Source organism: Wolffia australiana, chromosome 12, assembly GCF_029677425.1.
Source record: "Wolffia australiana isolate 7733 chromosome 12, ASM2967742v1".
NCBI lineage: Eukaryota > Viridiplantae > Streptophyta > Magnoliopsida > Alismatales > Araceae > Wolffia > Wolffia australiana.
This window is the reverse complement of record NC_135846.1, coordinates 879,579-894,726: the sequence shown is the minus strand read 5'-3', so window position 1 is coordinate 894,726 and position 15,148 is coordinate 879,579. Positions and strand designations below refer to the sequence as shown.

Here is a 15,148-nt window from a genome sequence, read left to right as displayed (position 1 = left end):
CGGTTAACCTTCCCTCGGGTTGCCTAACAGTGCCGTCAGCTAAGAGTAGGTCCATATGAATTTCCTCCAACTCTCCAAACCCACTCTCCTCATATAATGCGGTCGGAATGATACTTATGCTTGCTCCCGAATCTAATAAAACTTTAGAGAAGGTGTTTCCTCCTATTTCGCATGTAATGAAAGGGGCTCCGGGGTCTCTCATTTTGATAGGGATGGCATTAAGAATGCTAGAGGCATTTTCAGATAATTTAACCACTTCCCTAGGCTTCTTAATGGTGCAAGAGTCCTTAAGGTACTTCTTTAGGGAAGGTGCACACCTAAGCATATCTTCGACAGTAACAGTCATGGTGGCTTTTCTAAAATTCTCTAGCAGTCGGTTTTCATAATCAAATATCAGTTTTTTTCTATTTAAAGCGGAAGGATGGGGAACATGATGCCCACTCGTAGAAGGTATAGGCTCCTCCACGTAGGGGGGGTCCTCTCCTTCTCCCTCTTGTGGTTCGGTTCCCTTCTTAGAATTCTCTATAGAAGTCCGATATGGATCCTGAAGTTCTTTCCCATTTCTCAATTTTGAGATGGCTAGAACCTCAGGATCATCTCTATTCGTCTCATCATGAATGGAATGCTGCACATGATGCAAGTTGCATGGATTGATGGACGGTTTCGTGGGAAGTTTATAAGATGTGCAAGGAGAATCTAACGGTATACCTTGGTGTTCAGATTGGACAGGTCTGAGGCTTTCTAGCATCTTCCTCATCTGCTCTTGAGCATCCAGCATTTGCTTCGTTTGAAGCTCCATCATCACTTGCATCCGCATCTCCATTTCTGCCCGCAACTTTTGATTTTGCTTTTCGATCATATCTGAAATGACGGGAGTTAATGTGGAGAAATCAGGTTGAGTTTGCGATGAAACCTGATACTGTTGTGGAGGCCTGTGCTGGAATTGTTGTCTCTGCTGGAACGGGGGTTGAGCTGCCGGCTTGTTTCCTTGGTGGAAGGCCTCTCCGTTTTGGAAATTTGACCGCTTTTGACCCGCCCACGGTTGTTGCGGCTGGTTGAAAGCCTTCACCTCTTCTTCCATGGCTTGGCAAGCTCCATCTTCATGTTCCTGCTAAAACAGAGAGCAGATCTTAGCTTTAATGATGGGAGAGTTACCTAGGAAGACATTCTTCAAGGTAGAGGTGAGCTCCTCCAATTTCTGGTTGGTCTCCCTTAGGCCCGCTTGTAGCTCTCCCTCCTTGGCGTTGACTTGCAGAACTCCTGATCTCTTGGGCTGCACATTCCTCCCATTCTGATTGGCTCCAATCTCCTGCAAATCAGTTTCTGCAACTCTCTCCAAAATATCAAAGACTTCATCCTCATATGCAGTATAAAACGTTCCACCCGTGGCGAGGTTTACCTTGTTTTTCATAAAATCAGAGAGAGACTCATAAAATATCTGAGCTAGTTGACATTGTTCAATTCCATGGTGAGGGCACTTCCTCAACAGATCATTGAACCTCTCCCATGATTCACTAAATGCCTCACCATCACGAGGATGGAAGTTGTGAATTTCCCTTCTATAAAAGTTAGTTTTGGAGAGGGTAAAATTTCTGCAGAAATTTTCCTGCATCTCTTCCCATGAATTAAAAGTGATTCCTAAATTGCGGTACCAGGAAAATGCTTTATCTTTTAAGGTTAGAGGAAAATATTTCATTTTAAAATTTCTGTAGCTATCCTGGAACGTTTTGAGATGAACACCTAATGTGGAAATCATCAAGGAATTCTAATGGGTTTTGAGCAGGCAGTCCATTAAATTCAGGTAAGGAATGAATTAATGCATTGTCATATCGAAAGGAAATACCGTCACCGATGTTCAGATTTACATCGGTTTGACGCACGCTTCCCGACGGTGTAGACCTATCCAGCATAGTCCTCCTCCTCTCATTCTGCTGGTGCATCTCTTCAGCCATATTTCTCTGCTGAATTTCTGGTTCTGTCACTGTAGAATCCGGAGTGGCGTCTCTAATGTCTTTTTCTGCAGACTTTTCACCAGCTCCTGAGCGTGTTACTACCATAAATCTACAGCAAACGGTTAGAATAACAATGAGCTGAGGATTGTCAAGTCCTGCAGCTCTAGAAAAATCAACAAAAATGACTGTAGATTTAGAGAAATGACAGTAGATTCACAAAAATGACTGTAGATTCACCAAAATGACTGTAGGTTTAGAGAGATAACTGTAGATTCAGAGAAAATAGAATTTTCTACTGTAATACCGTGCTCCCCGGCAACGGCGCCAGTTGATAAGCTCAATTTTACTGTGTTTTTTTACTGGTTATTTATCAGTAACATGTGTGAGGATGAAGCTTATTCAACGAATTTATAAACCTCACAAGTTAGGGCGAGTGAGGGTCGATCCACAGGGAGCAAAAGAAAACAGCAGGAAATTCCTTTTCAGTACGTTAAAGTGCAACTTAATCAAGCCGTCTATAGAGAATTTCTCTGTAGACAGATCCTTTGCCCTTTGGGGCAAAGGATCGAACACCTTGCGTGCAGGGATAACCTGCGCGCGAGGTGTTGCGTGCTTGGCGGCCTCCTGCGCGCTGACTATGCAGCGCGCGGCGGCTGCCTATGCCGGAATGCCTGCGCAACAGCGTGCTGCGCGGCTGCGTGCTGCGCGTTGCGATTGCGTGCTGCGTCGCGGCAGCGCGCTGCGCTGCTGCGTGCTGCTGCGCAGCTGCGTGCTGCGTCGCGCGCGGCGTGGCTGCTGCCGCACGCGGCTGCACGCTGCACGCTGCTGCGCGGCTGCGCGTGTGCCGCGGCACGGCGGCTGTGCTGCAGCACGGCGGCTTTGCTGCACGGCGTGGTGGAGATGCGAGGAGTTCTGTTCTTTTGGAAGATTTGGGGAAGACGATTTGAACAACAAAGGAACAAAGTTTAAACTGAAATCAAATCTAAAGCGAAACAATCCTCAGTTGGGAAACATTGGAAGATCTTGTGACTCTTCCAACCCAACCAAAATTGTCTGAGAAGAGAGGGATTACAGGGCTGAAGCTTGCGATTTCCCCACGTCGGGTGTCACGTCCTTGCGGCGGCGTGGTTCTTCAATCCAAGCTATCTTCAGTCTGTTCTTCCTCTCCAACTCCAAAAGCTCATCAGCTCCTGGAGGGTGCAGAAATCCTCTTCTCCAAGCCCTAGTTTCCTTAGAGAAAATTCTGAACACCTAAACTCCTCTCTCAAGAGAGTATTTATAGGTTTTCTCTTAAGTCATGCCCAGGGGCATTTTCGTAATTTTTGCCACTTCGAATTTTTGCCCACTTCTGTTGATCCTCCTCTCTTCCTTGATCTTCTTAACCTGTTTCTGAATGTTCACTAGCCATAAAACGTTAAATATATTCCACTTGATTCAAAGAATCAAGTGGGGTTAGTGATTTCATAAAACAATACATATGCATGAACTTAGCATGAATTCACAAGATAATTGTAATGAATTTAAACTTGAGAACTTGATTATTTGATGACATATTTTAGAGTCATCAGTTGGCTGTTATACAACTCCCACCCCCTCTCTAGGATATCTTGGGAATTCTGGAATTGTATGCATTTGTTATTCTTTAAATAGGGTAAGCTTCGAACCAGGAAGGCAGATTTAAGTTTTCTTCACTTTATCCTAATGTGGAACATTGACCTCTAGCTATTGTGATCCCCTATTTCTTAAGGTCATCCCCCCTTCGGCTGATGTGATGCCAGTTCTCTTCTATATCAATCCCAAACACCTTTAATTAGTCCCCCTACCTTACCCCCACGATGCAAACTCTCGAGTTCGTATCAGGTTGCAAATGTGTAAATACATGGAAATATTATGCAGAAAACACACTGGAGAGATACAAGACAAGGCTTGTGGAAAAGAGATATACATTATTTCATGTCATCAATTAATTCGATGGTACTTAACCAATTGAAAAAATCAATACTGTGAGAATTCATGTGGCCTAGGTAGCTTAACAAGTATGGGAGTTGCACATTTTTGTACATATAAGATATTTTTGCATGATGAATCGGAGAATGTTTGTCTAGATGTTCCCCCAAGATACAAACTATCACGGTTGCCAAATACTTTGGACAAATTGTGTTAAGCCTTGAATGGTCTGAAGCAGCCTTCCACAGTCAGGTTTGGAAGGTAATGAAGGAAATAAAGACCTGTAGATATGTTCATAGCAGTGGGGATTATACTCGGTTCATTAAACAGGCTCACCCGTATGGCGTTTTTATCACTATGATGATGCTACTCTGGGAATGACGAGTAGATTGAGAGGTCAAGTAGAATTCTCTCTATTCACTTCAATACGAAGTCCCTATCCATAGTGCGACACTTTCTGCAAATTGCAGTAGCATAATGGTAAAACTCAGGAATACAGGAATTCGCCTTCTTAGGCAATTGAATAATGGTAAAACTCAGGTAACTCAATAGGGAAATCATCACTGTGGTGACCGAGAACTTCCTCATCCTTGAAAGAAGTGGTTAGTTTTTTAAATTTTAATTTCAAATTTCTTTGAACGCGTTCCTTGTTCAATATGTGAGTGGAGTCCCTGACCTGTTTTAAATTTTTCATTAAGTTCCCCAGAATTCTAAAGTTAAGAGCTTTCAATCCCCATTATTGTCTCTTATACTGCTTTTAAAATATCATTTCACCATCGGTTATTTATTTTCAGTGTGATCGTGGTTGGTATGGCATAGATTGTAGCATCCCATCTACTCAATCTCCCTTAGGTGAGTGGCCCAGATGGCTAAGGCCCGCGGCAGCTATCATTCGTGGGAGAAATCCTGAAAGCCAAAAACTTGAGAATATTACAGTGATTGTCAACAAGAGAAGACCTCTCATTTATGTCTATGACTTACCGCCTGAATTTAATGGTCATCTTCTAGAGGTCAGTCCATGAAATGCAGTGAAATCATTTTGCAGACATTCATTAATATGCATCTTCTGTTTTTTTTCTGATTGGAGAGAACTTTCAGGGGCGGCATTTTAAATTTGACTGCGTAAACAGGTTTTACTCTGATCGGAACAGGACACAGTGGACCACACAATTGTATGGCTCTCAAGTGAGAAAATGCTTGCCTTGTTTCTATATTTTATCCCTTGCTGATTTCGAAGGCTGAAAACATACATTTTCTTTCTTTTTTCTATTATTTCTGTGTTGAAGATTTCTCTATACGAAAGCATTTTGGCCAGCCCTCACAGGACAATGAATGGCGAAGAGGCTGACTATTTTTATGTTCCAGTTCTGGATGCTTGCCTGATAACTCGTGCTGATGATGCTCCTCATTTACGGATGGATGTATGAACTTAATGTATTATCTCTTATCAAAATTTTAGCCTTATCGTGACAATGGTAAAAGTTGATTGGAATATTTTCTAAACTTGATGTGTGTAATTCAGGACTACCTAAGCCATAGGAGCTACTTAGCCTTGGATATGTACAGGAGAGCATACGATCACATTTTGGAACATCACCCCTACTGGAACCGTTCATCTGGCAGAGACCATGTGTGGGTAAGACATGAATATATCAGGAACTTATGCATGGGAACACTATTTTCTTATGAATACATGTGGTGTTAAAAAGAAAATATATCCTTTATATGTTTTCCAGGGAACAAATTATAAAATATTCATTCATGGGCATGAAAGTAGCCTATTAGTGTTAGTTCTATGACAACAGTATTTCAAAGTTGTCTGCTTATATTCACTTGTCCTTTAATGTTTCCACTGTTAAATTTATGCAGATGTTCTCTTGGGATGAGGGTGCTTGCTATGCTCCTAAAGAAATTTGGAATAGCATGATGTTAGTTCACTGGGGAAACACAAACTCTAAGTATAATCATTCAACCACTGCCTATTCGCCTGATAATTGGGATCCTATCCCTCTTGAAAAGAGAGGAAATCACCCGTGTTTTGACCCTAGAAAAGATCTTGTAATTCCAGCGTGGAAACGACCTGATGCAAGGGTATTAGAAGAGAAGTTTTGGGCTAGGTATATTTAAATCCCACCATTCTTCATTTTTTTGAAAAATAATTTTTTGGATTTATGAATACATTTAGTCTCATGTTTGTCATTCATCAGGCCTCGCAAAGAGCGGAAGACCCTTTTCTATTTTAATGGAAATCTAGGACCTGCATATGAAAATGGCCGACCCGAGTCTACGTACTCAAAACCCCTTAAGATATTCCCTTTTAATATATCATTTTAGCTAGGACACTGGAAAATACTCCAATTTTATTTTCAAAATTCTGCAGATACAGCATGGGAATCCGGCAAAAGGTGGCAGAAGAGTTTGGCTCAACTCCTAACAAGGAGGGCAAGTTGGGACGGCAGCATGCTGCTGATATTATCGTGTCCCCCATAGGAAGCCCTGATTACCTCGGCGACTTGTCCAGGTCAGTATTCTGTGGGGTTTTCCCCGGTGACGGCTGGAGTGGGCGCATGGAAGATAGTATTCTTCAGGGTTGCATCCCTGTGGTTATCCAGGTATTTTTTCGCTTGCTAAATTTTTCTTCTAGAAAATTCAGATGTTATTGAGTATCTGTGTTATGACTTGGACTTGTGATCAGTAACATTTTGGTCAGATTAGTTGGAAGCCATGAGTGGTGCAATTTCTCTCAGTAGGGTTGTGTTATGACACCTTGGATTACATATAAGAGAAAGAAGAAAGGAGGAGAAAAAGGGAATAACTCGGCATGTGGGAGCACATTGGGGCCTACGTGTGGAGTCCATGCTGCCCAAGATCAAAAGTAACCACCCAGGTCAGTAACTAACTGCTTGGGCTAGGAGCAAGGACATCGTGCTCCTATATAAGGAATAACCCCTCTGTAGGAGGGGGCATCGATAACTTGGAGAAAGACCTTAGAGATTGGAGGCATTGCTGAGCTGAAGCTGCATTTGGCTGGGAGCTCGAGAAGGCACTACGGATCTGGGATCTTCCTCTATCTGGAGAATTGTATTTCTACACTACATTGTGAGTCAATTCTATATGTTTCAAGAACTCGTTTCTTGATTTGGTTAGAACCATATTATTGGTATCAGAGCCGTGCTTGGCCACCATGACTCTCAAGGCATTAGAATCAAGAGTTAAAGAAATGGAGTCAGATATTGCGGAGATGAAAAAGGAACAAAAGGTGTTAAGGGATGAGATGAAAAAGTCGAATGAGAAATTACAGAAATCTGGGAATGAGAATAGAGATATCTTGATTCAAATGATGCAGAATATTAGGACAAGGTTGAATACATTGCAAACGGGAGAAAAGTCAAAAGGGGAGGCAAAAGAATGGGATATCCATCAGCCAGAAGTGAGGATGGAAGAAGTAAACAAAGAAGGGTCAACGTCAACCGCAGCGGCGCCGACCCACATTATTGTCAGCAAGATTGAAGCTCCGACATTTAGAGGCGAGGACATTGAAGGATGGCTACGCAGCATGGAAAAGTACTTCAGAGTCCACAAGATTGAGGAAAGTGAGAGACTGGAAAAAGTAATGTCGTGCTTAGAGGGAGCAGCGCTCCAATGTTACATATGGACAGAAGATCGGTACACTTTTCTTGATTGGTCCGATTTCAAGTTACGTGTTGGTAAACAAAGTGGCACAATCAAGGACATCAAACAATTTATGGACATCAAACAAAGTGGCACAGTCAAGGACATCAAAAAATTTATGATACATTATCTGATAATATCATGCATCAATTTATGGACATCAAACAAAGTGGCACAATCAACGAATATAGAGAAGAATTTGAAAGACTGTCAGTATATTTGCCTCCGATTCCAGAATATATAGCAGAAGAGACCTTCACTAAGGGTTTGAAACCATAAATTTTTGCATAAATAAAAAGAGAAAAACCCAAAGGTTTAAGGAATATTATGGATGCTGCATTGGAAACTAAGAAGTGGTTAGAAACCATATGGCAAGCATATGACGAATCTCGACATAATCAGTTTCAACCTTATCAGGTCGCCAAGAAATCCAACTGGTCATCTAGCAAGATGGTCGTCACACTGGGAGGAGGAGGTCTCAAGTACAGTAATGTGCTCAAACACCAAGTCAAACCTGGGCAGAATTCATACCAGAGAGCACAAGATGAAGTTGCAAAGAAGCAGAAATGACAATTATTGACTAAAGAAGAATACTTAAAAAGGAAAGAGCAAGGGGTTATGTTACCATTGTAATGATAAGTTTGGTCTGGGTCATAGGTGCAAGAAATCATTGCAGATCCTAATTATACCGGAGGAAGAGCCAGAAGTCATTGTACAGGACGATGAGGAGGAAGATTGGTCGGAAGGGGAGGAACAACCAATAGAAGGAAGTTTATTAACAGCTCGTGTGTCTCTTCAATCTATTATGGGCCGCATTAGCCCAAACTCTATGAAGCTAAAAGGCGAAGTACAGGGTAAGGAAGTCACAATTTTACTGGATAGTGGAGCGTCCCATAACTTCATTTGTTCAAAGTGGAGCGATGAACTCAAGTTTCGATCAAAGGAATCCATATAGTTTGAAGTAATTTTGGGGAATGGACAAGCGACAAAAGGACAAGGCATGTGTTTGGGGGTCCAATTCTCTGTTGAGGGTGTGGTAATGAGTACAAATTTTTTACCATTGCAGTTGGGAAACACAGACCTTATTTTGGGAATGACGTGGCTCACCTCATTGGGATGGACTCACATTCACTGGGAAAAACTTATAATCAGGTTCAAGGCAGACAACCGAGTCATAACTCTTAAAGGAGATCAAGAATTATCCAGAGGAAGCCTAGCCCCAAAGTCTGCAAACAAATCATTGAGACAAAAGCAAGTGATGATGATGGAATTATATCGATTGGAGGGGGTTACTATTCATAATTCTGATGAAGACAACAAGGAATTGGAAGTCAGTTTAAGGTTCACGTATCCATCAGTGTTTGAAACCCCATCGACCCTACCTCCACCCCGTGAGATTGATCACCCCATCCATCTCTTTCCAAACTCACAACCTGTAAACCTCCAACCTTACACATATTCATATATCCAGAAAGATGAGATTGAGAAGCTCGTTCAAGAGTTGCTAGAGTCAGAACTCATACGATCGTCTCACAGCCCTTTTGCAAGCCCAGTGCTGTTGGTCAAAAAGAAGGGTTCAGGCTTGCGTTTCTGTGTTGACTGCCGAGCATTAAATGAATTCACAGTCCCAAATTGATATCCTATCCCAGTAGTTGAAGAATTGTTTGATGAACTGCATGGCTCCATGATTTTTTCCAAATTGGATTTAAAATCAGGGTATGATCATGTCCTAAGAGACATGTATCATCATGTCCTGGCTAAATGGGTCGAACGAGTTATGACACCTGCAGAGGGTCTGGTTTTCGATGTCCTAAGAGACATGTATGGCCATGATATGGATTGGGAAAGGCGATGGGTGAGAAGAAGGGGGGAGTCCCCTTTTTGGCGCAGCCTTCGTCAAATCATCCCTCACATTCGTGAATTATTTGACGCCAAACTGGGTGATGGAGAAGGCTTTCGGTTCTTGCAAGATAACTGGTCCAAACAAGGTCCCTTGAAACTGAAGTTTCCCAGACTATTTGCTCTAACAAGGAACCCAACTGCCACGGTCAGCAAATGTTGGGACGGGGCTTGGGTCCCAACCCTCTCTGAGACATTATTAGATCTTTGGTTTGAGAAGTTGTTGGGAATGCAGGAGATCCTCCTACCTTTCAGTCCTTCAACAGATTATCGAGATGGATGGGTATGGCAGGCGCCACCTTTCTTTGTAAAGGATGCATACTTGAAGATTCGAGGGGTGGCGAGAGATGACCCAGAAATCAGGCACGCATGTCACATAATTATGAAACTAAAGATTCCTCTTAAAGTGAGAATTTTTTTTCTGGTTGTTGACGAGACGAAAACTCGTCACCCGGGTCTATCTGCTGAGGTGGGCACCAGCAGAGCCCATCGACTGCCCCTTGTGCGCTAATGGAGAGGAAGACTGCTCACACCTTTTCTTCACATGTCACCTAGCTCAAGGAGTATGGGTTTCGCAACAAATTTTAGGGGTGAATCTCTCCTCGGACGACGATTTTTGGGCATCAGTCACGACGAGTGGACACCGAAGCAGAATGGAGTGGGGGAGAATTCTCGCAATATTGTGGGCGGTATGGTTGCACCGAAACGAAGTGGTGTTCAAGGGAGGAAAGGCTTCAGTCGAGAGTGCCATATTTGACGTTGGGGCACTAATATTTTTATGGGGGGTAGGGGGGTAAAAGCAGGTGTGGTCAATCTGTAAATGATGTGTACATGATTTTTTTTTTTTAATAGTATCAGGTGGGCCACCGATTTCGGGTGGTCTGCCCTATTTTCTTAAAAAAAAAAAAACAAAATCAGGGTATCATCATATCTGTATGAAAGAAGATTATATTGCTAAAACAGCATTCAAAACTCATGAAGGCCACTACGAGTTCAGAGTAATGCCATTTGGGTTAATGAATGCACCGGCTACTTTTCAGTCATTAATGAATCACATCTTTGGACCTTATATGAGACGATTTCTACTAGTCTTCTTTGATGACATTTTGGTTTATAGCAGATCTGTGGACGATCATCGAGATCATTTGCATCAAGTGTTCCAAATATTGATATCGAACTCACTGCACATCAATACTAAGAAGTGGCGGTTTGGTTGCTCCCAATTGGAGTTTCTAGGCCACTGGGTCTCTCATGATGGTGTCATGGCAGATACATTAAAGGTAGAGGCCATGCGCAGCTGGCCAATTCCTAAAACTCTAAAAGAACTAAGGGGATTTTTGCGACTGATGGGTTACTATAGAAGATTTGTGAGAAATTATGCACTCCTTGCAGCCCCATTAACAGCCTTACTTAAAAAGAATGCATTCCTCTGGTCAGATATCACACAAAAAGCATTTGAAAACTTGAAAAAAGTCATGAGTACTACACCAGTATTGGCTTTACTAGACTTTAATTCCTGGTTCATGATTGAGACAAATGCCTCAGGGGTAGGAATCGGAGCTGTTCTCATGCAAAATGGCAGACCAATCACATTTTTCAGTCAGGCGTTGCCCAGAAGGAGTCAAGTGAAATATGCATATGAACGTGAATTGATGGCCATAGTAATTGCAGTTCAGAAGTGGAAACATTATCTCATACACCTACCCTTTATTATCGGAACATACCAGTACAATCTCAAATTTTTACTTGGCCAAAAGGAAGTCCAGGAACCCTACAACAAATGGGCCTACAAGCTGTTGGGTTTCAATTTTGATATTGAATATAAACCGGGTAAGCATAATCAGGTAGCTGATGCCCTATCCAGTTCTTCTCTATTTGGGAACTTGTCCAGCTTATCTACCTCCCATATTCATTTTTTAGACCATGAAGTTATTCAGGCTGAACTAAGAAGTGACCCCTGTTTAAACAAAATTCAAGAGGAGTTGGCAGTTATGGCAGATTCACACCCAAACATTTCTCTCCTTCATGGTCATTTATTGTAGAAAGACCATATGGTTTTGTCCGCCAAGTCATCACTTATACTTCACATCCACAAAGAATACCACGATTCAGTAGTTGGGGGACATACAGGGTTCTTACGCACTTACAACAGAATCATTCAAGATCTTTATTGGCCATGCATGAAGAAAGTGGTAAAAAATTTCAAGCCTATCCGGCAGGATTACTGCAACCCCTACCAATTCCAGAAAAAGTTTTGGAAGATATTTCGATGGATTTTATTGAGGGTCTCCCTCAATCCCACGGCTTTAATTGTATTATGGTGGTGGTTGACCGACTTAGTAAATATGGTCATTTTATTCCTTTAGAACACCCATTTTCAGCTGTGGTTGTAGCAGACAAATTTGTTAAAGAGATAGTCCGCCTCCATGGAATTCCAAATTCCATTGTATCAGACAGGGATAAGGTATTTAGAAGTGTTTTCTGGAAAGAGCTATTCAAACTCCAAGGTACTACTTTAAGGATGACTTCCTCATATCACCCGCAAACCGATGGCCAGACAGAGGTGGTAAATAGATGCCTTGAAGGGTACCTACACTGCTTTACTTCAGAAACACCAAGCAACTGGTCCAGATGGCTGCATTGGGCTGAGTTTTCCTATAACACCTCAACCCCTTTCAACACTGTATATGGCAGAGATCCTCCCAAATTGCTACACTATGGTAGTCCTCCTTCTCCCATAGCAGCGGTGGATGAATTTCTATTGGAACGAGATCTGATGTTGAAGACGTTGCAACAAAGATTAGCAGATGCACATATGATAATGAAAGAAAAGGCAGACAAACACCGGAGAGATGTGAATTTCAGTATTGGTGATAAGGTGTATCTGAGATTACAACCATACAAAATGCGATCTCTAGCCAAACGTGTGAATGAAAAATTGTCCCCTAAATTTTTGGACCATTTGAAAATTTAAAGAAAGTTGGATCAGTAGCATCCTGTGGTTTACACCCTGTATTCCACATATTTTAGTTGCACAAAGCCCTTGGGCCAAAGGATCAAATAGTTGTGTTAACTCCTCTCTCACCACAGATGGAATGGCAATTAACCCCAGCTAAAGTGTTGAATGTCAGAGAGTCTAATGGGTTTGTGGAGGTGTGTATCAAATGGGCAGGACGACCTATCGAAAACTCTTCATGGAAACCACTGTCTACAATCAAAGAACGGTTTCCAGATTTTCACCTTGGGGACAAGGTGATAGTGGATGGGGGGGGGGGTAATGTTACAACACCTTGGATTACATATAAGAGAAAGAAGAAAGGTGGAGAAAAAGGGAATAACTCGGCATGTGGGAGCACATTGGGGCCCACGTGTGGAGTCCATGTGGTCCAAGATCAAAAGTAACCGCCCAGGTAGTAACTAACTGCTTGGGCTAGGCGCAAGGACATCTTGCTCCTATATAAGGAATAACCCCTCTGCAGGAGGGGGCATCGATAACTTGGAGAAAGACCCTAGAGATTGGAGGCATTGCTGAGCTTAAGCTGCATTTGGCTGGGAGCTCGAGAAGGCGCTACGGATCTGGGATCTTCCTCTATCTGGAGAATTGTATTGCTACACTACATTGTGAGTCAATTCTATATTTTTCAAGAACTCTTTTCTTGATTTGGTTAGAATCATATCAGGTTGTTTGACATGATTTCAATAGAAGTGAAGCAGATCTAGGAGAACGCGGGAGTAAATAACTTAATAGAGAGTGCACTTTTTCTGTCACCAAAAGGTAGGAGAGACAAAGATGAGTAGAGTTCTGAAATAGAGAGAGATAGACGATGTCCTCCTGATTGACCGATCATCTACTAGCTTCTCTACTTCATAATCCTCAAATAATTTCCATCCTCTCGAATCTCATTCCTGACCAGAACTATTGGGCTGGTGGTGGTCGTATTTTGTGGGCCTTGTAATACTGTATAATGTCCTAAAATGTTTGGAAGTGGGTTATTATTGTAACTTCCCTTCCATAAGGTTCATGATCCTACATTGGGTTAGGGAACCTCTACTTTGAATTTATTTTTGCATATTACTCTTCCCGTGTTCAACACGCTCCACTAGTGTTTCTCTTTTTTATTTTCAATCTTAAAATAAAAAATTAGCAGAGTTCCTGAGGTCACTATTTAATGGAATACAAAGCTATTTTTCCCAATGAAAAATTTGCAACTTTTAACTGTTGCTTCGATAAGTTTATCATTTGTCCTGAAACATGACAATCTGAAATGGGGGGCAACGTTGAATTGTTGATAATTAGTTTGAAGGCAATCCATTTTTTCCCGTTTCCATTGATATTCAAGTTAAAAATTACACCAATATCAATATGTATCTATGGGCTAGAGTATTTGGATGGAGATTGGGCACACTGTTCTCCATTCAATAAGAAACATACCAATCAGAAATACTATTTATGTTGGGTTGTGGTTAACATACCACTATGAAAAATTTACTCCAATATCAGTTTTATTGATAGTTAAAAAAAAATCTATTTCCATTGGTGTGCAAGGATATTTTCTGCATATCCCTCATTGTTTAGCTCGTTCCGTAGGATGGTATATTTCTCCCATATGAAAACGTCCTAAACTACAAGAGCTTTGCTGTGCGGATCACAGAAGATGAGATCCCCAACCTGATCTCCATCCTCCGGGTAAACCCCTCTCCCTCGGTTTTTTGCTTCTCTTTGATGAGTATTTGTATCATCTTGTTATTCCATATGAAATGCGAAGCCTTATTCAATTACAATTATATTTTAACTTTTTGTTCAGGGATTCAATGAGAGCACAATTGAGATGATGCTGAAGAACGTGAGATCAATCTGGCAAAGGTTTATTTACCGTGATTCTGTGATGCTCGAGGCAGAGCGGCAGAAGAATTTGTTTGGCAATGTAGAGGTTTGGGGGGACGAGTTCTCCAAGCTCAGAGATGACGATGTTCTTGCCACTTTAATTCATGTACAAAGAAGATGGAATAAGTACATTTATCTCACAAATAATATTATCATTATTACAGATAAACTCATATATTGGCTGAAAAAATGTCTTTAGGTGCTCCACTACAAGCTGCATAGTGATCCATGGAGGCTAAACATGCAAACAGTCAAGCAGGCATTTGGATTGCCAAAAAAGTGCATCCATCGGGTCCGTTAAACAAGACTTACTTTCTTTTTGTTCATATGGTTAATTTCTGGTTGTTGAAGAGTTTATGTTGGTCTGGCAAGGACTCTGTCCCTATCTATGGAGTCTTTGAGGTTGTTGCCCGATTTCTTAATCTGTATACACAGTGAAATTACTCTTGTATTGCAAGTCATGTGTTGCTTGTGACTGAGCTGAGGCTGCAAAAAAAAAAGATTCATGGAAGAGAGAGGGCGAAGGAAAAAAATTATATAGAGAGAACAAAGTTAGCATGCGGCGATACCTATTACATGGTCGTGGAGCGAATCAAGTCTTGAAGCTGAATTTAGAGCCATTGTTCAAGGTAGACGTAAAGGCATTCAGATTAATGGCATTCTTGATATCTTGAGAATCACGGCTGAGGGCTATAGCTGATATATTTTGTGAAAAATGAGTGATAAAGACGGCGCATGGACTTGTGCTACATGACCAGACCCAGATCATTGAGATGGACTGGCATTTTATCAA

The 15,148-nt window shown here is 41.7% G+C and overlaps 1 protein-coding gene across 1 annotated transcript; it reads left to right on the top strand.

Annotated features, from left to right (window-relative positions):
• The first annotated feature begins 4,376 nt into the window (after positions 1–4,376).
• On the top strand, positions 4,377–14,793 carry LOC144710561 (putative glucuronoxylan glucuronosyltransferase F8H). Its single transcript, XM_078584373.1, has 12 exons — positions 4,377–4,439; positions 4,694–4,909; positions 4,998–5,084; positions 5,186–5,320; positions 5,422–5,535; positions 5,769–6,016; positions 6,107–6,187; positions 6,280–6,511; positions 14,059–14,157; positions 14,276–14,461; positions 14,555–14,647; positions 14,707–14,793. The coding sequence occupies exons 1-12, from the start codon at positions 4,377–4,379 to the stop codon at positions 14,791–14,793; spliced, it is 1,641 nt and encodes a 546-aa protein (XP_078440499.1).
• Positions 14,794–15,148: the final 355 nt, after the last annotated feature.